We start from the raw sequence: 27869 nt of genomic DNA, 5'->3' as shown, positions 1-27869 counted from the left end.
CAGGGGGACAGAAGCACATCGGTACAGTATCAGCACAGGACCCCCAAAAACCCACGCATGCCTGGAGCAAAATCCGGGATGCACAACCGCATTCTGGGAGGACTACTTGTTTTAATTTCAGCAGTTTCTATTGGTACACACCAGCGCTGAATCTCTATGAGACCACAGTACAAAACCACTTTAATTGAGGGGAGAAAAGAAAAGAAAAAAAAAGGAGGTTTCCCCAATGATGCATGCGCATGTTCGAGATTCGGGTTAGGCGACCCTGGCCCAGGAGTGCCGGTGACATTTCTGAGCTTCATCTCCAGAGTCTGATGGATGATTATAAACTGGAATATTCTCAATGGTGAAACATTGGGTGCCTCCAGCACATGCTCACCTACATTCATTAAACCTGATTAATTAAAATATAGTAAATCAGCTATGTAGTTACAGCTTAGGATAGAGCAAAAACCAGGACCATGCCTGGCACTCAAACACCAGGGTGTCCCATCCCTGATCTAGATCATCACATCATCAAAACAATGCCCAGATCAAATAAACCACTGAGCTCATAAAATAATACACCCATTTGAAAAGTAGGTCAGTGTTCTAGAACTCCATCGCTTCAGTCACCAGTAGTGATTGTGACATCAGCATTAGGATGTTCAGTGAAGAACATGTCTCAGTAAACACAGTGGCACAATGATACTGACACAGCCTTTAACCTGTCTAACACAGTTACTGACACAGCCTTTAACCTGGCTAAGACAGTTACTGACAAACCTTTAACCGGGCTAACACAGTTACTCACACGGCCTTTAACCTGGCTAACACAGTTACTCACAGCCTTTAACCTGGCTAACACAGTTACTGACACGGCCTTTAACCTGGCTAACACAGTTACTCACACAGCCTTTAACCTGGCTAACACAGTTACTCACACGGCCTTTAACCTGGCTAACACAGTTACTGACACGGCCTTTAACCTGGTTAACACAGTTACTGACACGGCCTTTAACCTGGCTAACACAGTTACTGACAAGCCTTTAACCTGGCTAACACAGTTACTCACACGGCCTTTAACCTGGCTAACACAGTTACTGACACGGCCTTTAACCGGGCTAACACAGTTACTCACACAGCCTTTAACCGGGCTAACACAGTTACTGACACGGCCTTTAACCTGGCTAACACAGTTACTCACACGGCCTTTAACCTGGCTAACACAGTTACTCACACGGCCTTTAACCTGGCTAACACAGTTACTCACAGCCTTTAACCTGGCTAACACAGTTACTCACACAGCCTTTAACCGGGCTAACACAGTTACTCACACGGCCTTTAACCTGTCTAACACAGTTACTGACACGGCCTTTAACCTGGCTAACACAGTTACTCACACGGCCTTTAACCTGGCTAACACAGTTACTCACACGGCCTTTAACCTGGCTAACACAGTTACTGACACAGTCTTTAACCTGGCTAACACAGTTACTGACACGGTCTTTAACTGGGCTAGCACAGTTACTCACACGGCCTTTAACAGGGCTAACACAGTTACTCACAAGGCCTTTAACCTGGCTAACACAGTTACTCACATGGCCTTTAACCGGGCTAACACAGTTACTGACACGGCCTCTAACCGGGCTAACACAGTTACTCACATGGCCTTTAACCGGGCTAACACAGTTACTGACACGGCCTTTAACCTGGCTAACACAGTTACTCACACGGCCTTTAACCTGGCTAACACAGTTACTCACACAGCCTTTAACCTGGCTAACACAGTTACTCACACGGCCTTTAACCTGACTAACATAGTTACTCACACAGCCTTTAACCTGACTAACATAGTTACTCACACAGCCTTTAACCTGGCTAACACAGTTACTCACAGGGCCTCTAACCTGGCTAACACGGTAAATGAGTGTGAGAGGGACACAGGGAGGACAGACAGACTCGTGTCTGCGGTGTGACTCACGGCTGGGACGGAGCCCATGTTAATCTGCACAGGGTGGTTCATGGGGGAGGCGGCGCGGGTGCCCATGGACGCCTGAGACATCTGCACGTTCTGCATGGGCATGGAGCTGAACTGGTTTATTCCTGCAGAAACACATGGACACACACGCACCATAGGTTTGTTACACTCATCAGATACTATATACACATTCGGGAAAATATTTTGAAATATAAAGCCTTTTAATTAATATAATACATTAAAAAATATATTATATATAGCGCAGCATACAGGTTAGGGAACTGGGCTGCCAACTCAGGGGTTGCAGGTTTGATTCCCACCTGCCATAAGCACCTGTGTTAAAAGTGCCCAACCTGAACTGCTTCAGTAAAAGCCAAGGAGGACTGCATGTAAGCAGTGGATGACAGGGTCTGCCGCATGTTTAAAAATCTGTGTTTAAATTTAACGTTTCATCGTTTTAAAAGTGAAAATATAAAGGTGAGCAGGGCCGGCTGCTTTTTAATTACTGAACAGCTCTGAGCCAAACTCCACCACAACACTGTCAGAGCATGACCGCGAGTGGAAGTGTTGAGTTTATTATTATTATTATGATTAGTAGTAGTAGTAGAAGTAGGATGTTAATTATTAATGCATGCATTTTCTCTCCAAGAATCAGAATCAGCACTTTGAGTCACAGCTGCAGGTCTACAGTGCCCTCGTCAGCTTGTTGCCTTGCCCCGCTTCTGCCCTGTCTGACCACTAGGGGGGGCCAGAGGGAATTGACATCCTCAAAGAGGACAGCTTGACAGTGCACCACGTGAAGCCACTGCAGCCACCCAGACAGCAAGTCCATAACAGCAACCAATATCATGCGATCGAGTGCACCTGGAAGCTAGGTGTGTGCTAAGCTAAAAAAGACATCCATGTTCCAGGGAACTCTCAACTCTTCATACCCACTTTCTAATGTTGAGCTTAAACCCGAGAAATACAGGAGGCTGAGCAGGCCTCTGCCACAATCACACTCATAAGACATAATGAGAAAGGTGTGTAAAAGCACCTGAGCCACTCTGCTTACAGCTCTGCTCTAATGGCTCTAGTGCTCAACACTGGCTGTATTCTCCACGCTCTTATTCCTATAGCGAGCAGTCTGAAGGGCTGTATTCTCCACGCTCTTATTCCTATAGCGAGCAGTCTGAAGGGCTGTATTCTCCACGCTCTTATTCCTATAGCGAGCAGTCTGAAGGGCTGTATTCTCCACGCTCTTATTCCTATAGCGAGCAGTCTGAAGGGCTGTATTCTCCACGCTCTTATTCCTATAGCCTGCACTCTGAAGGGCTGTATTCTCCACGCTCTTATTCCTATAGCCTGCACTCTGAAGGGCTGTATTCTCCACGCTCTTATTCCTATAGCGAGCAGTCTGAAAGGCTGTATTCTCCACGCTCTTATTCCTATAGCCTGCACTCTGAAGGGCTGTATTCTCCACGCTCTTATTCCTATAGCCTGCACTCTGAAGGGCTGTATTCTCCATGCTCTTATTCCTATAGCGAGCAGTCTGAAGGGCTGTATTCTCCACGCTCTTATTCCTATAGCCTGCACTCTGAAGGGCTGTATTCTCCACGCTCTTATTCCTATAGCCTGCACTCTGAAGGGCTGTATTCTCCACGCTCTTATTCCGACAGTGTGCAGCCTGAAGGGCTGTATTCTCCACGCTCTTATTCCTATAGCGAGCAGTCTGAGGGGCTGTATTCTCCACACGCTCTTATTCCTATAGTGAGCACTCTGAAGGGCTGTATTCTCCACGCTCTTATTCCTATAGCGAGCAGTCTGAGGGGCCGTATTCTCCACGCTCTTATTCCTATAGCGAGCAGTCTGAAGGGCTGTATTCTCCACGCTCTTATTCCTATAGCGAGCAGTCTGAAGGGCTGTATTCTCCACGCTCTTATTCCTATAGCGAGCAGTCTGAAGGGCTGTATTCTCCACGCTCTTATTCCTATAGCGAGCAGTCTGAAGGGCTGTATTCTCCACGCTCTTATTCCTATAGCGAGCAGTCTGAAGGGCTGTATTCTCCACGCTCTTATTCCTATAGCGAGCAGTCTGAAGGGCTGTATTCTCCACGCTCTTATTCCTATAGCGAGCAGTCTGAAGGGCTGTATTCTCCACGCTCTTATTCCTATAGCGAGCCGTCTGAAGGGCTGTATTCGCCATACGCTCTTATTCCTATAGCGTGTGGTCTGAAGGGCTGTATTCTCCATGCTCTTATTCCTATAGCGAGCAGTCTGAAGGGCTGTATTCTCCACACTCTTATTCCTATAGCGAGCAGTCTGAAGGGCTGTATTCGCCATACGCTCTTATTCCTATAGCGAGCAGTCTGAAGGGCTGTATTCTCCACGCTCTTATTCCTATAGCGAGCAGTCTGAAGGGCTGTATTCTCCACGCTCTTATTCCTATAGCGAGCAGTCTGAAGGGCTGTATTCTCCACGCTCTTATTCCTATAGCGAGCCGTCTGAAGGGCTGTATTCGCCATACGCTCTTATTCCTATAGCGTGTGGTCTGAAGGGCTGTATTCTCCACACTCTTATTCCTATAGCGAGCAGTCTGAAGGGCTGTATTCTCCACGCTCTTATTCCTATAGCGAGCAGTCTGAAGGGCTGTATTCTCCACGCTCTTATTCCTATAGCGAGCCGTCTGAAGGGCTGTATTCGCCATACGCTCTTATTCCTATAGCGTGTGGTCTGAAGGGCTGTATTCTCCACACTCTTATTCCTATAGCGAGCAGTCTGAAGGGCTGTATTCTCCACGCTCTTATTCCTATAGCGAGCACTCTGAAGGGCTGTATTCGCCATACGCTCTTATTCCTATAGCGTGTGGTCTGAAGGGCTGTATTCTCCACACTCTTATTCCTATAGCGAGCAGTCTGAAGGGCTGTATTCTCCACGCTCTTATTCCTATAGCGAGCAGTCTGAAGGGCTGGGTGCACTGTGCAAAGGCAGAGGTTTGAATGTGAAAGACTGCTGTGTCACTCGCACACAGCAGAGAGGGGAGGGGACATGTACCTGGAGAAACCTGCATGCGATTCATCATCTGATTTGGCACATTGGGCATAGGCACAGGTCCATCTGAGAGAGAGGGAGGGAGGGAGGAAGAGAGAGAGAGGGAAAGAGAAAAATTGAAGGGAGTGAGAGAGAGAGAAGGCAACAGACAGCCACATCAGAGAGAGGAAAAAAGAACATGCACTCACAACAGCATCCACAGGTACAGCGATCTTGAGAAGCGAGTGAGCGAGGTGAGAGACTGAGTAAGTGTGTGAGACGCTGAGTGAGTGAGTGAGCGAGCAAGAGACTGAGTGAGTCAGTCAAGTCCCTTTACTTGGACACAGAACACAAACATTCGTGCTGGGTACTCACTGGGAGAGCGGCCGGACTGGGGGGGGCCCAGAGAGTTGGGCGGGGTCAGGCCGGGCTGGGGGGGCCCCAGAGCATTGGGCTGGGCCAGGCCAGGCTGGGAGGGCCCCAGGGTGTTGGGCTGGGGGGGCCCCAGGGCATTTGGCTGGGCCAGACCGGGCTGGGGTGGGCCCAGGGTATTGGGTGGGGTCAGGCCTGGCTGGGGGGGCCCCAGGGCGTTGGGGGGGGTCAGGCCGGGCTGTTGGTTGCCTTGGGCTACGAGCGGGGCCTGGTTAATGATCTGCTTCTGCAGCCGAGACCGCCTCTTCTCCTCCAGCTCCTTCTGGATCTTATAGATCTTCTCCGCCAAAAAGTGGTAGTATTCGTCCTGAGAGAAACGGACGGACAGACGGACGGACACACGTAAGGCGCTCGCCGGGGCATTCTGGGTAATCCACAGTCCAACAACGCTTCCAACCCACAATGACATTACGCCAAGTTGTCACTTAATAAGCCTGAAACATACTTGTTCATTGTACACTGCACTGTCAGAACCAGACCTGGATAAAATAATCATTTAAAAGGCTTTAACACATTAGACACCAGTAAAAATTGCAGATGGCTGCAGAAACTGACCATCATAAACCAAATAATTTGTAGTTCTCAGAAATGTTTGAAACAGAATTCTCTCGTGAATTGACTATATGTTTTGTTCAGCAATAAAAATATTTCTTGGATATTCTCAAGGGTCCCACGGGAGTGTATTGCCAGCAGATAAAGGGTTAAAGTATAATAAAACCACACTGGATCCAGGTCTGATGGGTACGTGCATTCACAGCTGCGGTATTCTCTGCACTTTTCTGCACGTGGGCGGTACTGTGGCGTGAGACGGGCCAGGACGGGTCACACGCGGACCGATCCGATCTGAGCCGAGCCGTACCCTGCTGTTGGCGGACTCGTACATGTCCCCCTCCACCTTGCGGGCGTAGGCCACCAGGTTCTCCATGCGCCGGTCCTTCAGCGCAGCTGGGTCAGGGGTGGGGAAGATGGCCTGAACACTGCAGGAGGAGAGGAGCTACGTCAGCATGCTGCTTCACACGCAGACACACACGCAGACACACACACTGGTCCTTCAGCTCTCCAGGCACAGTATGAGTAGGTACACGTTACAAATAGGTGTTTTATGAAGAGGTGTGTTGTGAACACATTGTACACAGGTACATTAAGAGCAGGTGTGTGATGAGTCTGTGCATTATGAGCAGGTGTGTAATAAGTCTGTGCATTATCAGCAGGTGTGTAATAAGTCTGTACATTATCAACAGGTGTGTGATGAGTCTGTGCATTATCAGCAGGTGTGTGATGAGTCTGTGCATTATCAGCAGGTGTGTGATGAGTCTGTGCATTATTAGCAGGTGTGTGATGAGTCTGTGCATTATGAGCAGGTGTGTGATGAGTCTGTGCATTATCAGCAGGTGTGTAATCAGTATGTACATTATCAGCAGGTGTGTAATCAGTATGTACATTATCAGCAGGTGTGTAATCAGTATGTACATTATCAGCTGGTGTGTGATGAGTCTGTGCATTATCAGCAGGTGTGTAATCAGTATGTACATTATCAGCAGGTGTGTGATGAGTCTGTGCATTATCAGCAGGTGTGTAATGAGCGTACATTATGAGCAGGTGTGCAGTATGTCAGGCTACAGTAGGGGGCGGGACTCACAGTTTGTGCACCAGGTGGGTGCGCAGGTCCTGAGTGACGTGCTCGTGCCACGCCTTCCTCACCCCGCTGGTGGACAGCGGAGCGGCAGTGGGCAGGCTGCCCATGTTGGCCACGCCCGGCCCGTCTGACATCAGCTGGCTGTGGGGCAGAGTGAAGGACAGCTCGGTGTGAAACGAGGAGGTGGCTAACGCAGGCTAACAGCTTCTCATTTCATCAGACTGCTGTTAAGTTACATCATTAAGTCAGCCATAACTGAGCTTTTAAGTCCTCAGATATTTCATTCTTGTCAAAAGCAGGGTGGCCCAACCCTGTTCCTGGAGATCTACCATCCTGTAGATCTGCAATCTAACACTAATAAAGTGCAGCTCATTCAACAGCTAGAGCAGAACTGCCCAACCCTGTTCCTGGAGATCTACCGTCCTGCAGGTTTTCGTTCCAACCCTAACAAAGCACGCCTCATTTCACAGCAAGAGCAAGGCTGCCCAACCCTGTTCCTGGAGATCTTGTTCCTAGAGTTTTTACTCCAACTCAGAAAAAGCACAGCTCATTCAAGAGCTAGAGATCTTATTGAGCTGCTGATTAGTGGAAGCAGGTGTGCCAAATTAGGGTAGGAGTGAAAGCCTACAGGACGGTACATCTCCAGGAACATGGATGTGCAGCCCTTATCTAGAATCAATCTAGGCAGGTCGGTGGGTGGGGATCAGACTCACCTGGTGTTCAGCGAGGACGGAAGAGAAGAATCCGACTGCAGGTTGGTCTGCTCCGACGAGGCCACGCCCATTGCCCCGCCCCCCATGTTCATCTGGCCAGTGCCTGTAAGGGGCAAGGGTCAGAGTCAAACCACCAAGGTCTAATGTGGGGAAATACAACGCGCAAACACGAGGTACACAAGCAATCTAGCCAAAACAGAGTAGTGCTCAGACCTGGCTAAAACAGGATAGTGACCCAACCTGGGTAAAAACCGGGTAGTGACCAGATCTGGGTGAAAGATTAATTTCAATTCAGCCATTTCAGGAAATCCATTGAAAATCCACTTCATGAATATAACTGGCCGTAATGTTTTGTTTTCAATCAATTAAATAAAATTTCAACTGAACTGAAGGAACGTGCATCCGTGTCCATCCCTGTCAGTGCGCGAAATTCCAGCACACACGGTTTTCCTGACCGACAGTCAGTCGCTCCTGCACACGCACAGGAAGGGGCGGGGCCATTACCGAGCGCGTTGACGGTGCGAAGCTGCGGCGTCTGCGCGTTCTGCTGCCCGGGGACCTGCGTCTGCGCAGCCGGCTGGTTGCCGTAGGGAAGGCCCAGGGCGGCGTAGGCCCTCTGCATGGAGCTGGGGTCGATGGGCGTGGCCGTGCTTATGGTGGGCGTGGCCTGTGGGCCGGAGCCCGCCGTGCCGACGGCGTTCTGCAGCCCCGCGTTGGGGGAACTCAGCATGGCTGTAGAGAGGCGGGGAGAGACAGTAAGACACAGTAAGCCTTTGCACAAGCACGCACGCTCTCTCACACACACACACACACAGACACCCTTAAGGCGTTCACATGGAAAACAGTTTTCTGGACTCCTCTTAACGACCTGATTCATGGTGTAGGCGTCTCGTATTTATCGAACACACGCTGTTCCATTAATGACGTAAGGCAAGCGCAGTCACCTCAACTCATAAGTGACTATTCAGGCTGCCAGTCACTACGTTTTTCATCAGTGAATAGTCTATTTGCACATCCTGCCCACGTCCATGCCAACCTCCCATTCCTCACAGATCAAACCTGCCCTAAAGACAACGTCCAAGCCTGTAAGAGTGTAGCAGGAGTGTGTGTGTGTGTGCTGCAGGAGTCGGCGTGCAGAGAATGGGGAGCAGGCAGAGTGTAACTGCAGGACTGAGCTGAGCAGCATCCTTATGACGGCAGATCATCTCTGGGGCGACATAGATCAGGAGGTAAGACCGATTGTCTGGCAGTCGGAGGGTTGCCGGTTCAAACCCCGCCCTGGGCATGTCGAAGTGTCCTTGTGCAAGACACCTAACCCCTAACCGCTCTGGCGAATGAGAGGCATCAATTGTAAAGCGCTTTGGATAAAAGCGCTATATAAATGCAGTCCATTTACCATTTACCATCTCAAATGAGGGCGTGGCCCTCAACAGACCGGCCGACGCCCGCCTAGCGACAACCCCCCCAGTGCGTGGCCTAATGGAGCCAATGATTGTATTGGCTCCACATGCTCTCTCCTGGCTTTAATTAGACGGAAATCGCAGAGAAAGAAAAGGGTTTGCTGACTCTGGCTTTGAGGGCCACAGAGCTGCCAGAGTGTAACAGTGGAGGACTGTGGGCTGACTGAAGAGAAATCCAGGAAAAAACGTCCTCACATTTCTATTAAACCCAAATAGATTTTCACACAAACACGCCCCCCCCCCCCCCCAAAAAAAAAACAAAAAATCGTATGTTCTTTTCCAACACAAATCAAATTCCCAAAAGCAACAAAGGCCTTTCCAACTTTTTCACTACGGTTCTCACAAAGAGCGAGAGAGAGAGAGAGAGAGAGAGAGAGAGGGCGAAAGAGAAAGCGTGAGTGAGTGAGAGAGCACAAGAAAGAGAAAGAAAGAGAAAGAAGGAGAAAAACTGCCAGGCTGCTGCTGCACTCTAGTACAGCAGGGGGATTTAAATGAGTCACCAGCCAGCCGGCCAATCGCAGCAGGGCTGCCAGTGGACTCCGCCCCCTTTTCTGAGCCCTCTCCCTGGGTCTCAGATTACCAGCCCTGCAGGAATCCACTTGGTCTCTCATGCTTTCACAGTCAGCGCCGAGAGACACTGCCATCCTGCAGGGGGCGCAGTTTCCCTCAAACACACAGCCGTGCGAATCCCCACCCAAATTAACTGGGAAACTTGCGCAGAATGCTGCAAATTTGCATTCATTTATTACATTCTTTAAGAGGAATGTGGATCATTTAAAATGATACTTCTTAAGGCCAAAGTCTGCTTCCTGTGTTTTGGGCCATTCGAGAGAGAGAGACACTAGGATGCTAATTAGTGAGTGACCAGAAGGCGTTGGTTTGGCAGGGGCCACAGTAATGACGGCTGACGTGCAGCCGCCTGGGTCTCCGTACCCTGTGATTGGTGGGTGGCGGGCAGTGGTGGGAGGCGATTGGCTGGGTACTCACGCTGCTGGTTGCGCTTGTCGCTGGCGTTCTTCAGCGGCAGGCAGACAGGGCAGTCGTGCCGGGTGCAGTTCTTCCAGTGCGAGATGATCTGCCGCGAGGACGCGCAGTGAGCCACTGGGGACCAATCAGAGAGAGAGAGAGAGACTGTCAGTCAATCACAGCTTCCGAGACAGTAAGGCAACTCCATCAGTGACTGAATGAACAGGTTGGGTTAAATGAGTAAGGCAACTCCATCAGTGACTGAATGAACAGGTTGGGGTAGGGTTAAATGAGTGAGTAAGGCAACTCCATCAGTGACTGAATGAACAGGTTGGGTTAGGGCTGAATGAGTGAGTAAGGCAACTATCAGTGACTGAATGAACAGGTTGGGTTAGGGCTGAATGAGTGAGTAATGCAACTATCAGTGACTGAATGAACAGGTTGGGCTGAATGAGTGAGTAAGGCAACTCTATCAGTGACTGAATGAACAGGTTGGGTTAGGGCTAAATGAGTGAGTAAGGCAACTATCAGTGACTGAATGAACAGGTTGGGTTAGGGCTGAATGAGTGAGTAAGGCAACTATCAGTGACTGAATGAACAGGTTGGGTTAGGGCTGAATGAGTGAGTAAGGCAACTATCAGTGACTGAATGAACAGGTTGGGTTAGGGCTGAATGAGTGAGTAAGGCAACTCTATCAGTGACTGAATGAACAGGTTGGGTTAGGGCTGAATGAGTGAGTAAGGCAACTCTATCAGTGACTGAATGAACAGGTTGGGTTAGGGCTGAATGAGTGAGTAAGGCAACCTATCAGTGACTGAATGAACAGGTTGGGTTAAGCTGAAGGTGAGTAAGGCAATCTATCAGTGACTGAATGAACAGGTTGGGTTAGGGCTGAATGAGTGAGTAATGGCAACTATCAGTGACTAAATGAACAGGTTGGGTTAGGGCTGAATGAGTGAGTAAGGCAACTCATCAGTGACTGAATGAACAGGTTGGGTTAGGGCTGAATGAGTGAGTAAGGCAACTCCATCAGTGACTGAATGAACAGGTTGGGTTAGGGCTGAATGAGTGAGTAAGGCAACTATCAGTGACTGAATGAACAGGTTGGGTTAGGGCTGAATGAGTGAGTAAGGCAACTCTATCAGTGACTGAATGAACAGGTTGGGTTAGGGCTGAATGAGTGAGTAAGGCAACTCTATCAGTGACTGAATGAACAGGTTGGGTTAGGGCTGAATGAGTGAGTAAGGCAACTATCAGTGACTGAATGAACAGGTTGGGTTAGGGCTGAATGAGTGAGTAAGGCAACTCTATCAGTGACTGAATGAACAGGTTGGGTTAGGGCTGAATGAGTGAGTAATGCAACTCCATCAGTGACTGAATGAACAGGTTGGGTTAGGGCTGAATGAGTGAGTAAGGCAACTCTATCAGTGACTGAATGAACAGGTTGGGTTAAATGAGTGAGTAAGGCAACTATCAGTGACTGAATGAACAGGTTGGGTTAGGGCTGAATGAGTGAGTAAGGCAACTATCAGTGACTGAATGAACAGGTTGGGTTAGGGCTGAATGAGTGAGTAAGGCAACTATCAGTGACTGAATGAACAGGTTGGGTTAGGGCTGAATGAGTGAGTAAGGCAACTATCAGTGACTGAATGAACAGGTTGGGTTAGGGCTGAATGAGGAGTAAGGCAACTATCAGTGACTGAATGAACAGGTTGGGTTAGGGCTGAATGAGTGAGTAAGGCAACTCTATCAGTGACTGAATGAACAGGTTGGGTTAAATGAGTGAGTAAGGCAACTCTATCAGTGACTGAATGAACAGGTTGGGTTAGGGCTGAATGAGTGAGTAATGCAACTCTATCAGTGACTAAATGAACAGGTTGGGTTAGGGCTGAATGAGTGAGTAAGGCAACTCCATCAGTGACTGAATGAACAGGTTGGGTTAGGGCTGAATGAGTGAGTAAGGCAACTATCAGTGACTGAATGAACAGGTTGGGTTAGGGTTAAATGAGTGAGTAAGGCAACTCCATCAGTGACTGAATGAACAGGTTGGGTTAGGGCTGAATGAGTGAGTAAGGCAACTCTATCAGTGACTGAATGAACAGGTTGGGTTAGGGCTGAATGAGTGAGTAAGGCAACTCTATCAGTGACTGAATGAACAGGTTGGGTTAGGGCTGAATGAGTGAGTAAGGCAACTCTATCAGTGACTGAATGAATGCGCTGAGCTGAGGCTAGGCGGTAAAGCAAGGCTTTCTCCAAACGCGCGGCCTGTTCCACGGCTCGGCCCTCCCGCCTGGCACAACGCACGGCAGCGGTTTCACACCAGCTCCGAGCTGAGCCCGTAACTCAGGCCTTCAGCACACACCCTCCCCACCATGACTCACACAGCCGGCTTCATTTCCAACACACACTTCCACTTACACAGCTGGATATGCACTGCCGGGAATCAGATTCAGCGCCAGCTGTACGGGGACAACAAGCAGTGCCCCACGGGGGAATCAAACCCGCAAACTCTGAGTGGCAGGTTTGTTTCCCGTGGGGAGGGACCTGCAGGCTTAGCTCAACCTGAAAGTGAAAGGCCGCAGTGCTTGAGCTGAACTGCATCAGGACCCAGCTCTCTGAAGGGACAGTATGTTACAGACTGCGCTGTGTGAGAGAGTCCGGTAAATGCCTGAATGACGTGTTAAACGCGTCGGCCGTCCGGGGCTGGGACAGCCTCAGAGGAATTCCCCGCCCCCTCCCCCCAGGGTTCTGCACACAGGGAGCGTAATGACCATCAGCAGCGACTGCCTCACAGTGCAAACAGCGACTTTAATGAACTGCACTTGACATTTCACACGCTCTGAATTACAACCATCACTATTAGGCTCGTGATCCTCCTGAAGAAAATTACAGAGACCCATGAGGAGAACACGGCACGGGCACGTACAGTCGAACAGGGTTTTTACCAAAATGATATTCCACGTTAACAGGCTAGCCGTATTAAATAAAATTTAGTTACTTTCGAAAGGCCAGACATTAACACCCAGTTCCCTCAGAAATATTGAGCTGCGACCAGCAGAAAGGTTAACTAAGCCTCAACTATCCCAACGCTTTACAGGGCTAAGGCAAAATCAAAGCAGAGGGAAATGTGACTAAGAGTGGAAACCCCCCACAGTGACCTCACTCAGGCCTCGCCATTCAGTCCTGAGACCTTCCAACTCACCAATTACGGTTATAACCACGTTATAGAGATTAACGTACTCTGAAGGCTGTTATAACAATGTTACAGAGATTAACGCACTTTCTGAAGGCGGTTATAACCATGTTATAAAGATTAATGCACTCTGAAGGCTGTTATAACCATGTTATAAAGATCAAGTCTCTCTGAAAGCTGTTATAACCATGTTATAGAGATTACTGCACTCTCTAAAGGCTAGGCTATAACCATGTTAGAGATTTATGCACTCTCTGAAGGCTGTTATAACCATGTTATAGAGATTAACACCCTCTCTGAAGGCTGTTATAACCATGTTATAGAGATTTATGCACTCTCTGAAGGCTGTTATAACAATGTTATAGAGATTAACACCCTCTCTGAAGGCTGTTATAACCATGTTATAGAGATTTATGCACACTGAAGGCTGTTATAACCATGTTATAGAGATGAATGCACTCTCTAAAGGCTGACAGCAAGAACAGAGAATTTTCAATAATAAAGTGGGAAAAACTAGCAACTTGAGAAATATGCAGGGCCTAAAAAAATCAGCATATTGATAAACTCCTCATTAGTAACAAAGTGCTTTTCATAAACCTGGAGACACTGAAGAAAGTAACCAGGGAAACCAGCACAGACACAGACTAATGAGGCTAATATTACCCCAGGTCAGAGAGAGCGTGGTACTTCAACACTTCAACACGAGGCGAAGTGGGATCGCCGAGGGCGACACAAAACGCCCCTGGCCAGGGCTTTGATCCCAGGGTTCAAATTACCACATGCTGGAAATGACTTATTTCAACATTTTCTATGACACCACAAGCCCCATTCCGACAGATAACACTGCAAAGCTGTTTCATCACGAGCCCTGCGCACAATTAAACTGTCCGTCACTTTTTTTTCTAGATAAAGAAGATTTTAATTAAAAATTAAAAAACTCAAACTGAAAAAAAATGGCTGTCGATATACTCGGCCCCATTAGACCCGCAGAAGCTCCACCCACTGATCGCTACACGCCACTCCATCAGAGCTGCAGAAGCTCCGCCCCCTAACGCTACACTCTGCCCCATTAGACCCACAGAAGCTCCACCCACTGATCGAAAGCGAAGACAAAAACAGCAGTGATAAGGACCGGTAGAGCAGCAGCAGCAGTAATGACGGGGTCTCACCCTGGCAGGACTTGCCGGCCTGGCAGTGGGTCATGTGGTTGAGGACGTTCTTCATGGTGCGGCAGTGGGGCAGGGCACAGGCCTGCACCTGCCCGTTGGCCTGCTCGCGCCGCTGGCACTTGTGGGCGTGGAGCAGCAGGACCAGCTGCTGCTGGATCAGCTTGCGCTTCTCCGGGTCGGCCGTGGGGCCCGCCGACACGCCCTGCCCCGGGACCACGCCCACCGAGGGCACCTGCTGCTGAGCCTGGGCCTGGGCCTGCTGCTGTTGCATCTGAGACTGCAGCGCCCCCCGCAGGTCCGGAGGACAGTGAGAGAGAGAGAGGAGGGGGGAGAGGGAGAGAGATGGAGAGAGACCGAGAGAGGGGGGAGAAAAAAAGAGAGGGGGGAGAGAGGTGGGACAGAAAGAGTGAGGAGGAGGGGAGAGGGAGGGGAGGGAGGGAGAGAGATGGAAAGAGAGGAGAGAGAGGAAAGAAAGGGGAGAGAGAGGCGAAAAGAAAGGGGAGAGTGTGTGAGGGAGAAAGAGAGGGAAAGAAAGAGATCGGGGTGGGGGGACAGGTATGGAGAGAGCGAGAAGAAAGGAAGGAAGAATTAGAGAGAAGGCAAGGAGAGGGAACAAGAAATAAGGAATGAGAAAAATGAAAGAGGGGGAGAGAAAGGCGGAGTGCAGGAGAGAAACCGGAGGAGAGGACAAACACAGAGAAAGAGAGAAGGGGGAAAATAAAGAAACACACAGAGAGATCATTAGCATTATTACACTTTCACACTCCCTCCGCAGACAGCGGCATGGTGTAACGCTGTAAACCCCGCCCCCATGGCACTCGAACTCACCAGGCCGGGCACGCCGCTCACGGGCGCGCTCTTCAGGTCCGAGGGGAAGGATGGCAGCCCCGCCTTGCCCTGCAGCTGAGCGCCCACCCCCGAGCCCTGCCCAAACGCCTGGCCAAAGCCCATCTGCACAGAGAGAGAGAGAGGGGGAGAGAGGGGAGGGATGGAGGGGAGGTTAAGTTAAGGTTGAGTAGCACTGGTGGAAAGTCGAGGACTGAGGCAGCCTAAAATCAGCTGTAAAATTCACAGTTTTATGAAAAAAAAAAAAAAAACCCCAACACACTCATAGGTGTGGAGACACCAGTGGCAGACGCTCACACACCAAAACCGCCACTGATATGATTATCATAGTTCACCATTCAGCAGGCCTGCTGCTTGGCACGTATGGCTTTCCAGCGATGTACACAGATTTCTGACTCGACCTCCACAGACTTTTTCTTCACATGGCCTTTCCCAAAGATGGAAAACCCTGAGCTGCTTGCTGCTGCTTCTTCAGTTCTGCTGGTCTCCCAGCACATTACCTATTGCACATTCTCTAGGAAATACAAACGGCAGCTACAGAATCATTCCCAGAATGAGAAACCCCTCTTACAACTCTCTCACCCGCTAAAAAAAAAGCATTTTCAGTCAAACGCTTCAGAAGTGACACCTGGCTCTCACGCCTAGCTGACGTACTCGGTCCCCATAATAGCTGTCAGCGGTAAAAACGCGCTTCCTTCCCTATTTTACACTGCTATGAGAGCGCAGTTCTTATGCAGGCATACAAACAGCATCCCTCTGATTTAGGCAGCACTCTCACAGTGACCTCCCCTCACACTCCCACAGAGTGGGGAACAGGACACAGGACCCATCGCTACACAGCCCACTGTCACCCGCATGGTCCAAGGTCAACATCTACTACTTGTGTGTTCCACACGCACACGTGCACACACAAACGCACATGAATACAAAGCACACACACACTGCTACAGACGTGGCAACACACACACACACACACACACTGCTAGACGTAGCAGCAGTCACACACACGCACGCACAGTGTGCTCAGGGTTCACCCCTGCAGCAGGAGGGGTATGAGGGGCTGAGGGGTGTGCAGTTGCAGGCGTCCCGCTGACACACACACACAGAGCCTTCCAACAGACCCAGGCAGGCCCACAGTCCTCTTCCAGACCCAAAAACCAGCGACCCTTCACCCCTCTGCTTCAGCCTCTTGTAAGGAGCCCATTTCTTCGAGGGACTTCAGCATTTCCACCGAAAACCCCTAATGCAAACGCCTAATTTACACCTGGTCTCGGCAATAGAGAACATCTCTATAAATAAGTGCACAAAAGTGTTGAAATCTCTGGTCTCCACAGGCAACCGGTGTCACCAGCGAGGGCCAATCGCAACACCCGGACCGGAGACTCCACCGACGGTGGCCTGAAAGTGCCATTTCCAAAACAGTACATCCGAAGAGCCGCTGCCCACGCGGGAATGAAGACCTTTCAGTGGTATTTTCCAGGGGAAATGGAAGAGAAGAGATTTACTAAATGAACACAGCAGTTTTTTGTAAAAGGATTAAATCATTATCATTAATTTAAAAAGGGTAAAGAAGAAGTATAAAAGTTAATGTCCAGTGAATAGCTCAGTAGGTTAAGATGCCCTACTCAAATGGTTCAAGGCAAACAATCTCCTCAACCCATTTGAGTAAAGTGAACTTTTTCTTTTTTAAACTGTAGTAACAGTCTCAGTCTCCCTCAGTCTCTGTTAGCTGCGTAGCACACAAACAGAAGTGTGACAAACTCGCACATCTACACTGCACGGCGCTACGCTACACTAGCTATTATTCCACCAGCCAGGCTTTCATCACTGGGTTGGTGTAACTAAAACTCTCTCTCACTCTCCCTCCCTCCCTGTCAATTTCAATTTTCAATTCAAAATGCTTTATTGGCATGACAAGATGCACCTTATGTTGCCAAAGCATAGAAAAGAACATATAAAGAACATGCACCATTGAACACATGAACATATACATGGACATACAGTTTACAGACATATAGGCTTACCCAAATAGGCTCACTGGTTGTCCCTCTGTTTATGGCAAGCTGTGATATAATTTGCCGCTAGTCTGATGCATTTTTTGTGTTCTCCTAATAAATAGGGGAGTTTTTGGTGATCATTTAGAGTTTCTCTTATGTCCAGGTATTTTCCACATGTTGTGAGAAAGTGTAGCTCTGTCTCCACCACTCCTTGACTGCAGTGTGAGCACAGTCTGTCCTCTCTGGACAGCCAGGTCTGCCTGTGTCGGCCTTTTTCGCTGGCCAGGCTGTGCTCACTCTGTCTCTCCCTCCCTACTTCTCCCCGTCGCCCGCTCTGTCTCTCTTCCTCTCTCTCTGTCTATCCCTTCCTCCCTTTCCCTCTCCAACCCTCCTTCTCCCCCTCTCCCTCTGTCTCACTTCCTCGCTCTCTGTCTATTCCTTCCTCCCTATCCCTCTCCCACCCTCCTTCTCTCCCTCTCTGTCTTCCTCTCTCTCAGACTCTGTCTATCCCTTCCTCCTTTTCCCTCTCCCTCTGTCTCATTTCCTCTCTCTGTCTCCCCCCTTCTCCATCTCTCTCTCTCATCCCCCCTCTCCCCCTCTCTCCCTTTACTCAATACATCCCATGCTCTTTATTACTCAGGGCAGCTTTCACAAGCTCCAAGTCCTCCTTTAAAATGTCTACTCGCTCTTTAAAACATTGATCACCATTCCATCAGGCGCAAACGCTATAATTAACACACACTTTAAACCATATAAATGATTACACAAGGCCAGCCACCTCAATGTCTGGAATCAAATTCATCTTGTGCTGAAAATATAAGTTATGTTTCCAGCTAACAAAGACGCTGACAGGCCTTCATACACTACAGTATCAGCGCTTTAAAATGGCTCATTATGTTTAAAATACAATACATAACATTAAACAGCATTACATTAGGCCACATTATAGTACACCATATTACATTGGGCTACATTACATTACACTACATTAGAACACATTACACTACATCACATTAGACTACATTACATTACACTAAATTACATTACACTACATTACATCCAGCTAATGCTCTCAATCCAGAGTGGCTTACAGTACAGGAGAACATAATGAGCAATTCCAGCATGAGCAACAGTGCCAGACCAGGCCAACAGTATTCTCAGACAAGCGAGTGTATGACATCACTGAAGCACAGGCGCAACTTCAGTGTGCTAAGCAAGCCAACCAGAAAACACATCCTGAATACACTGAATATACTGAAGCAATGCAGGTTGAGTACCATGCTCAAGGTTACAACAGCAGTGTCCTACCCGGGAATCGAACCTGTCACCTTTAGCTTGCAAGACCAGTTCCTCACCTATTATGCTACACTGCTGCCAGACACAGCAGTTTGAGCATCAACTGCTAAATCAAAATGAGGCTAGAAAAGAGGGAGGGATGGAGACAGAGGAAGAGAAGGAATGAGAGAGAAAGAGATTAAAAACATAAGAGAACAGGGAGGGACAGACAGACAGCAGACAGAGAGAGGGGGGGGGGGACCCATGCCTCAGGCAGTGACCCGTTTCGCAGACTGGCTCTAACACACTGGCGTGTGCCCAGTCCTGCAGGAGGATTTACGGGGCTTCCTTCCTTAATGGAGCACAAACAGAGGGGAGGGGGGTTGGGGATTACACACGCTCGCGTTCTACTACAGCACGAGCACTGCCAAGATACCACACCAGACACTGCAACACCGTGTAACCCACACAGCACAGCAACAACCCAGTACTACTACTGCTACTGCTGCTACTGCTGCTGCTGCTGCTGCTACTGCTACTGCTACTGCTACTGCTGCTACTGCTACTGCTACTACTACTACTGCTACTGCTACTACTACTACTACTACTGCTGCTACTGCTACTGCTACTGCTACTGCTACTACTACTACTGCTACTGCTACTACTGCTACTACTACTACTACTACTGCTACTGCTACTACTACTGCTACTGCTACTACTACTACTGCTACTGCTACTACTGCTACTACTACTACTACTACTGCTACTGCTACTGCTGCTACTGCTACTGCTACTGGTACTACTGCTACTACTACTACTGCTGCTACTACTACTACTGCTACTGCTACTACTACTGCTACTACTACTACTACTGCTACGCTACTTACTCTGTACTGCTACTACTACTACTGTACTACTACGTACTACTACTACTCTGCTACTACTACTGTATCTACTACTCATACTACTGCTGCTCTGCTACTAGCTTCTCGTACTGTACTGATGACTGCACTGTCTGACACTATAGAATAAAGAAAGAGAGAGAGGACTGTCCCGCTCTACCATCTCTATTCAAACCCGTGTCTGTGAGCGAGGATTCATTCAGCATTTCTATATCCTCCCCCCCCCCAAAGCGACTGGCGCTTCTTCATGTGGCAGACGCCGCCCGAGTCCCCCCCCGAGAGTGCCGCAGCGCGCTGGCTTCCGATCGACTTCCTGCCAAACCGCAGATGTCAGAAGTCACAGACGCGCAGTCCCTGCAGGCCGGGGGCACGAACGCAGAGCCAGAGACGCCTCACAGGCACCGCCGCCACCATCGCCGTCGCCCCCGCGCACGTCAGGGATCTGACCTCTGCTCCAGGTGCTTCGCAAGTCTCGGGACATTACCCAACTAAAAGACACGCCTTCCATTCTTCCCCCCGAGAGCGCGTGCGATTTACTGCGCTCGCAACTGCATTTGTCCCATAAGCAGAGCCCCAGAATAAACTTCTACAGAAAGTATTTACACATTAAATTAACCCACAGAAGAGACCGAACGTCAAATCAAACTGGCACAACACAAAAAAACTGCAATGCCAAAATCCAGAAGAGAAAAAATACATACAGGCCCAAAGAAACCCTGTGGGGACCTTAAAGTAGTTTCCATACCTTGTCCCGGTGCATCAATTCTGACCTGCCCTGGAAATCGCTCAACAGTCAACTGCAGTTAATTAACAGATTAAGGGACTGATTTACGAAGAACTTTAACACGTGCAAAACAATTTAGCGCACAGAAAACTAATAACACAAGCAATGATTGGTGCCTAACAAATACCATGACCAATCATTGGCCTTGTTACTGGTTTTACGCGGTAAAGGTCGTAGTAAATCAGGCCGTAAAAGCGGTGCGTAATAATGTGTGTGCGGTCCCTTTTGCTTTAGTACCTCCCCTCAGACTACATTAAGGCAGCAGCCTCCGCTGATTAGGCCACCAATTAAACTGTTTGAAGCCCTATAAATAAACAAACAACTAATTAAATCAGAAATTAAGCAATAATTTACCTCAAAAGCAACCCGTATTATTAAGGGCATAAATCTATCATTGTAGCAGCACAGGCACGACCCCAACTACTCTTTACAACGTTAACAGCATCTAACTGCTGGCCATATAAAATCTGAACAAGCCAATGGGCCACCAGCTCAATCAAGCATGATTCATTTCAGCCACCTGCAAGTAAAGAGGCCCAACATCCCCAGCAGTGAGGAACACGGACGCATGGACATGGCCGCTGGAGACCTGGGGCTCTACAGCTGAGCGGTCAAACACGGACCACAAAGAACCTGATCTTCCCACGGTCCAGATAAGCCTGCAGTACGGCACGCCCTCTCAAACGGGATACGGGGGACGAGGGAGGGAGAGAGCAAGAGACAGTGACGAGAGAGAAAGAAAGAAAGAAGTAGGGAAAGGGATGGAGAGAGAGAAGGAGGGAGAGAGAGAGAGAGAATGAGGGAGAGGGAGGGAGTGAGAAGGAGGGAGAGAGAGAGGGATAGAGAGAGAGAGAAGAGGGGCATCGAGATAGACATACAGAGAGAGAGGAGGGGGAGGGAAAGGGAGAGAGAAGAGAAGGGAGAGAGAGAAAGAGAAAAGGAGGGAGACAGCAGGAAAGGGGAAAGAGTGAGAGAGGGAAAGGGGTAAAGAGAGATGCAGGACCTGTGGGGGGGGGGGGGTGTACTGCCAGCACGCCGGAGCAGAACCGGCCCAGCCAGCCGAGGGCCGAGGGCAGGAGCTGAGGCCAGGCGAAAGAGCTCGTCTGTGCGGAGCGTCTCTCCCGTCAGCACGGACTCCGCGTCCAAAACCCGCCCCCTATTACAGCTGGGGCTTATCCTCCCCAGTGCGTTGCTGAACAATATTACACCTATTAACCGACCAATTAGGCTTGAGCAAACAGCGTCTGCCGCAAGCAAACAGCCAGACGACCTGGCCTGAGAGCACAGCGCACCGCCAGAGAAACCGCGTACCCCCAGAGACACAGCGCACCGCCACAGAGACACAGCGCACCGCCACAGAGACACAGCGCAACCCCAGAGACACAGCGCACCGCCACAGAGACACAGCGCAACCCCAGAGACACAGCGCACCGCCACAGACACAGCCCTGGTATAGAGGTTCACACAGCCCTGGTATAGAGGCTCACACAGCCCTGGTATAGAGGCTCACAGCCCTGGTATAGAGGCTCACACAGCCCTGGTATAGAGGCTCACACAGCCCTGGTATAGAGGCTCACACAGCCCTGGTATAGAGATTCACACAGCCCTGGTATAGAGGCTCACACAGTCCTGGTATAGAGGTTCACGCAGCCCTGGTATAGAGGCTCACGCAGCCCTGATATAGAGGCTCACGCAGCCCTGGTATAGAGGTTCACGCAGCCCTGGTATAGAGGTTCACGCAGCCCTGGTATAGAGGCTCACGCAGCCCTGGTATAGAGGCTCACGCAGCCCTGGTATAGAGGCTCACGAGCCCTGGTATAGAGGCTCACACAGCCCTGGTATAGAGGCTCACACAGCCCTGGTATAGAGGCTCACACAGCCCTGGTATAGAGGCTCACACAGCCCTGGTATAGAGGCTCACACAGCCCTGGTATAGAGGCTCACAGCCCTGGTATAGAGGCTCACACAGCCCTGGTATAGAGGCTCACACAGCCCTGGTATAGAGGCTCACGCAGCCCTGGTATAGAGACTCACGCAGCCCTGGTATAGAGGCTCACGCAGCCCTGGTATAGAGGCTCACGCAGCCCTGGTATAGAGGCTCACGCAGCCCTGGTATAGAGGCTCACACAGCCCTGGTATAGAGGCTCACGCAGCCCTGGTATAGAGGCTCACGCAGCCCTGGTATAGAGGTTCACGCAGCCCTGGTATAGAGGCTCACGCAGCCCTGGTATAGAGGCTCACGCAGCCCTGGTATAGAGGCTCACGCAGCCCTGGGATAGAGGCTCACACAGCCCTGGGATAGAGGCTCACACAGCCCTGGTATAGAGGTTCACACAGCCCTGGTATAGAGATTCACACAGCCCTGGTATAGAGACTCACACAGCCCTGGTATAGAGGCTCACACAGCCCTGGTATAGAGGCTCACACAGCCCTGGTATAGAGATTCACACAGCCCTGGTATAGAGGCTCACACAGCCCTGGTATAGAGGCTCACACAGCCCTGGTATAGAGGCTCACACAGCCCTGGTATAGAGACTCACACAGTCCTGGTATAGAGGCTCACGCAGCCCTGGTATAGAGGTTCACGCAGCCCTGGTATAGAGGCTCACGCAGCCCTGGTATAGAGGCTCACGCAGCCCTGGTATAGAGGCTCACGCAGCCCTGGTATAGAGACTCACACAGCCCTGGTATAGAGGCTCACACAGCCCTGGTATAGAGACTCACACAGCCCTGGTATAGAGGCTCACACAGCCTGGTATAGAGGTTCACACAGCCCTGGTATAGAGGTTCACGCAGCCCTGGTATAGAGGCTCACGCAGCCCTGGTATAGAGGTTCACGCAGCCCTGGTATAGAGGCTCACGCAGCCCTGGTATAGAGGCTCACACAGCCCTGGTATAGAGGCTCACACAGCCCTGGTATAGAGGCTCACACAGCCCTGGTATAGAGGTTCACACAGCCCTGGTATAGAGGCTCACACAGCCCTGGTATAGAGGCTCACCAGCCCTGGTATAGAGCTCCACGCAGCCCTGGTATAGAGGCTCACGCAGCCCTGGTATAGAGGCTCACGCAGCCCTGGTATAGAGGCTCACACAGCCCTGGTATAGAGACTCACACAGCCCTGGTATAGAGGCTCACACAGCCCTGGTATAGAGACTCACACAGCCCTGGTATAGAGGCTCACACAGCCCTGGTATAGAGGCTCACACAGCCCTGGTATAGAGGCTCACACAGCCCTGGTATAGAGACTCACACAGCCCTGGTATAGAGGCTCACACAGCCCTGGTATAGAGGCTCACACAGCCCTGGTATAGAGGCTCACAGCACTGGTATAGAGGCTCACACAGCCCTGGTATAGAGGCTCACACAGCCCTGGTATAGAGACTCACACAGCCCTGGTATAGAGACTCACACAGCCCTGGTATAGAGACTCACACAGCCCTGGTATAGAGGCTCACACAGCCCTGGTATAGAGGCTCACACAGCCCTGGTATAGAGACTCACACAGCCCTGGTATAGAGGCTCACACAGCCCTGGTATAGAGGTTCACACAGCCCTGGTATAGAGGCTCACACAGCCCTGGTATAGAGGCTCACACAGCCCTGGTATAGAGGCTCACAGCCCTGGTATAGAGGCTCACAGCCCTGGTATAGAGACTCACACAGCCCTGGTATAGAGACTCACACAGCCCTGGTATAGAGGCTCACACAGCCCTGGTACAGAGGCTCACACAGCCCTGGTATAGAGGCTCACACAGCCCTGGTATAGAGGCTCACACAGCCCTGGTATAGAGGCTCACACAGCCCTGGTATAGAGGCTCACACAGCCCTGGTATAGAGGCTCACACAGCCCTGGTATAGAGGCTCACACAGCCCTGGTATAGAGACTCACAGCCCTGGTATAGAGACTCACACAGCCCTGGTATAGAGACTCACAGCCCTGGTATACAGGCTCACACAGCCCTGGTATAGAGGCTCACACAGCCCAGGTATAGAGACTCACACAGCCCTGGTATAGAGGCTCACACAGCCCTGGTATAGAGGCTAGGACTGGCTCATCTGAGAATGGCCGGTGTGGCATAGTGGTTAGGGAACTGGGCTTGAGCACTCCAAGGTTGCAGGTTTGACTTCTAGCGTGGGCACTGCCATTGTACCCTTGAGAAAGCTAATTACCCTGAATCTCTTCAGAAAATACCCAGCTGTATAAATGTATTTTAAGTGAAAAATCAAAGTCAAACATGGAATGTCTCAGCAAAAACAAAAGCCTACACCCACAGCAGCCATGCTCTCACAAGATGCATGAAGAAATGAAATTAAGATGCATTTACTTTCATTTACAAATTTGGCATTAATCCACTTCTCACTAGCTATTGTGCTTAACCTTCCAAAGTCAGAAGGCACTCTGGATGGAGAATCAGAAACGCAATAGCCTTGTTGGGCATATCCAAGGATACCTTAACAAATACAAAACAAACCACAAACGAAGAGACGCAGACGCCTTCAGGCACAAGCTGGGCACCGGCCGAACGCCGCTGCAGCCCAGACGGCCCCGAAACTTCAGAGCAGGGTCGGAAATTAATGGGGGCTCAGGGCAAAATGCCCTTAAAAAATTTAAAATTGCCCTGGAATTGGGATGACGGGGGCATTTAAATAAAGAGTAAAATAAAGAGTTAACTTTCAGTATTTTAATGTTACGTGTCCGGATTTTGTTGTGTTTGTGCAAAGCGCGACTCAAAAAAAGGCCATCTAGGCGTCCGTACCTGCACAACCCCTGCCCCCTCCTCCTACTAGCGTTATTTACCTCAGACAGAGACAGGCAGCGCCAGCTAGTTCACTAGCTAGACTAACGTTAACTTCAGAACACGGAGCGTTTCTCAATACGCAAACCACCCGCTGAGTCACGACTAGAAACAGATCAAACTGAAACAGAAACACTCGCTGGCCCTCTCCCGGTCTGCCCAGGCCCTGAAAAAGCTGTCAAAGAGTCTACTATTGTGGGCTGGAGGATGGACTGGATAGCGACATGTACCGACAGAACATCTGGAGACACTTCACTATACTGCCAGGCCTGTCGCGATACGCCACCTCCTCCAAAGAAGCGGTGTCGGGGAACTGTGGATAGCTTCATCAGCGGGACGAAAGCACTGAAGAAGTGCACCGCTGAACGGCACCAAGAGAGCAGGGCTCACAAGATCGCGTACGGTAAGCGAGCACCACTGAGTAACCCGTTCTAGTCACGCTAGCTAGCCTGCTAGTGTAACGCAGACTCACTGTGTTCCAAACACCGAGTTAGCTCACGAGGTTCCGAACAGTGCATCTTTCATGACGAACAAATAAGAAATTACATCCAGAGCAGCCGTGGTTTTTGTGTGTGTGTAAAGTCTAATTCCTTCCCTTTTCATAAAAAACTTGGTACGAGACATGCACGCGATCCGATAAAATTGCCCTGGAAATGATCCAAAATGCCCCCGAAACATATTTCACAAGGGCAAAAAAAGCCCTCGTTAAAAAAAGTTAATTTCCTACCCTGCTTCAGAGCGAGTCTAACTTTCAGCCACAGCTGAATATTGCCTTTTAACCTTTTCATTTTTTCCCCTTCACCAAATTAGAAATATCATTTCCTTAAGACGACGTTACTGCCAACACTTGGAGAACCGTGTTAATTAAGATGCAGGACACATGTAGCGCTCTCCCGCATTTTTCATTTTTGTCTTTCTGGGATGAGACAATTGGGCTCGAAAAGTGTTTGAGCCCACCCCCCCGCCCCTTCCCAACTGCATTCTGACTCAACTACCAGCGAGACCTTAGTGTAATGAGAATAATGCTGAGCCTCACCTTGTTCATGTTGCCGGCCTGCTGGGCGTTCACGGCCGCGTGACCGCCTGCCTGTGGCGCCCCCTGTTGGGCCAGCGTCTCCGCCAGCGCGCTCGCTGCTCCGCCGCCCCCCGCCGCGCCGGCTCCGCCCCCTCCCGCTCCCTGCATGGACGAGCCCTGGTACTGCAGCCCCGCCCCGCCCCGGCCACGCCCGGCGGGGCCCAGGGAGCCGTTCATCACCTGGGCAGGTTGCGGGGGCTGGGGGCTCTGCCCGCGCAGGCCGTGGGGGGGGGCGCTGTTCAGCACGGCCTGGGGGAAGCCGGGCGGGACGGCCTGCTTCTGCGCCTGCGAGGGGTGCGAGGGCGACGGCGAGCCCTGGCTCAGGGGGCTCTTTCCCAGCATGCCCTGTGGCTGCGGGCTGGGCCCCAGGCCCGAGCCGCTGCCCGCCCTCAGGAGCTCCGACAGCTGCTTGTGCTTGGAGGCGGCGTCCTGGACCATCCCGCCCACCGAGGCCCCGCCCCCTGCTCCGCCCCCGCCGTTTGAGGGCATGGACAGCAGGCCCAGGTCGCCGCCGTTGGGAATCAGCTCATCCGGCAGGTCGTTCTCCAAGTCGAACAGGGAGACCAAGTCAACTGAGGGAGATAGGGAGGGAAGGAGAGAGAGAAGGATAAAGTTAGTCACTGCCTATGTTCACCACGTGACGCTCCTCCTCCTCCAGTACGGACTGAAAGACGGCATTTTCTAAACTAACAGCGTCCATTGATTCCACACAAGATCCTACCCAAAATCCCTGTTTTGGCCAGACATCATGCAGAGAAGCGCATCTAATGTGAAATAGGACTGCTAATGTTTACAGGTGGTTAGACATTACCAGAGAAGACACGGTTTAATTTTGTTTGGAAATGTTTCAAAAAATAATTTCTGACCGAGACAAATGCACTGCAAATGACGATCCACGACTACCGATTTAACTCCAGTGAGAGAGTGGAGGGAGCCAGAGGGCGATTTTTGGGAAATCCCTCCTTCGGGATCGACATTTCTCTTGATCCTGAAGCTTTGCTGCTCTGTTCCGAATTGAGCCCTTTGATGCGACTGCACCCCTCGTCCTGTTTCGAGCCCTTTGCTCTTCCCGGACCCTCAGACCATCTGGCTAAGCAGACGCTGACCGAAACCGACTGGCGCTCAGCAGAGGCCTCCGGAGCCCACAGGCCGCACTGTCTCAGCAGATAAGCGACACAAGCAGGACTCAACACTTCCACACGCTCTAAGTGATGCAGACATGCTGCTGAAAGCGAGGGGGGGGTCAAAAAAAGCACAGAGGCTCGACAAGCCGAACAGCCACAAATATCTGAGGCAAACGTCTGAGGGCAAAGCTGCACAGAAGAAATCTTTCTGTTTGAAACCATGGGCACTGGGCACAGCTGCACGTGGAGGGGGGGCGGGGGGGGGGGGTTGGCCTAAACCAGCTTTATCCGCAAACTTGCCACAGCACAAATCAGCCCCCGGGGACCGCCCACGCCCCCCAGACGTGCCACAGACGGCGGGCGGCGGTCGCTACGCTAACCTTAAATCCCTGCACAGCGAAACCGCGGCTTTCTGTTCCCCCGTACGGCAGACGTGCGTGTGGTGAAAACACCAACGCACCCGCTCGCTCTGACAGACAGGCATCAACAGCAACTGTGCAGCTGCAGCGTCCTCAGCAGGACCCGGGGCCCTG

At 50.6% G+C, this 27869-nt stretch overlaps 1 protein-coding gene across 3 annotated transcripts in view; it reads right to left on the bottom strand.

The window, feature by feature from the left end:
- Positions 1-27869, bottom strand: part of LOC135249256 (CREB-binding protein-like) — a 72842-nt gene that overhangs the window by 21987 nt on the left and 22986 nt on the right. For 2 of the 3 annotated variants that reach the window (XM_064324689.1, XM_064324688.1), the window contains exons 2-12: positions 26174-26784; positions 15366-15488; positions 14538-14814; positions 10197-10310; positions 8254-8481; positions 7750-7852; positions 7040-7177; positions 6260-6377; positions 5344-5707; positions 4993-5055; positions 1964-2085 (exon numbers count right to left, since the gene is read on the bottom strand). In XM_064324689.1, the coding sequence (XP_064180759.1) occupies positions 1964-2085; positions 4993-5055; positions 5344-5707; positions 6260-6377; positions 7040-7177; positions 7750-7852; positions 8254-8481; positions 10197-10310; positions 14538-14814; positions 15366-15488; positions 26174-26784 (2261 nt within the window). The remainder of the gene's footprint in view (positions 1-1963; positions 2086-4992; positions 5056-5343; positions 5708-6259; positions 6378-7039; positions 7178-7749; positions 7853-8253; positions 8482-10196; positions 10311-14537; positions 14815-15365; positions 15489-26173; positions 26785-27869) is intronic. The other variant, XM_064324690.1, reaches the window with a different exon arrangement.

This window comes from Anguilla rostrata, chromosome 2 (genome assembly GCF_018555375.3).
Source record: "Anguilla rostrata isolate EN2019 chromosome 2, ASM1855537v3, whole genome shotgun sequence".
NCBI lineage: Eukaryota > Metazoa > Chordata > Actinopteri > Anguilliformes > Anguillidae > Anguilla > Anguilla rostrata.
This window is presented reverse-complemented; position numbering and strand designations above follow the sequence as displayed.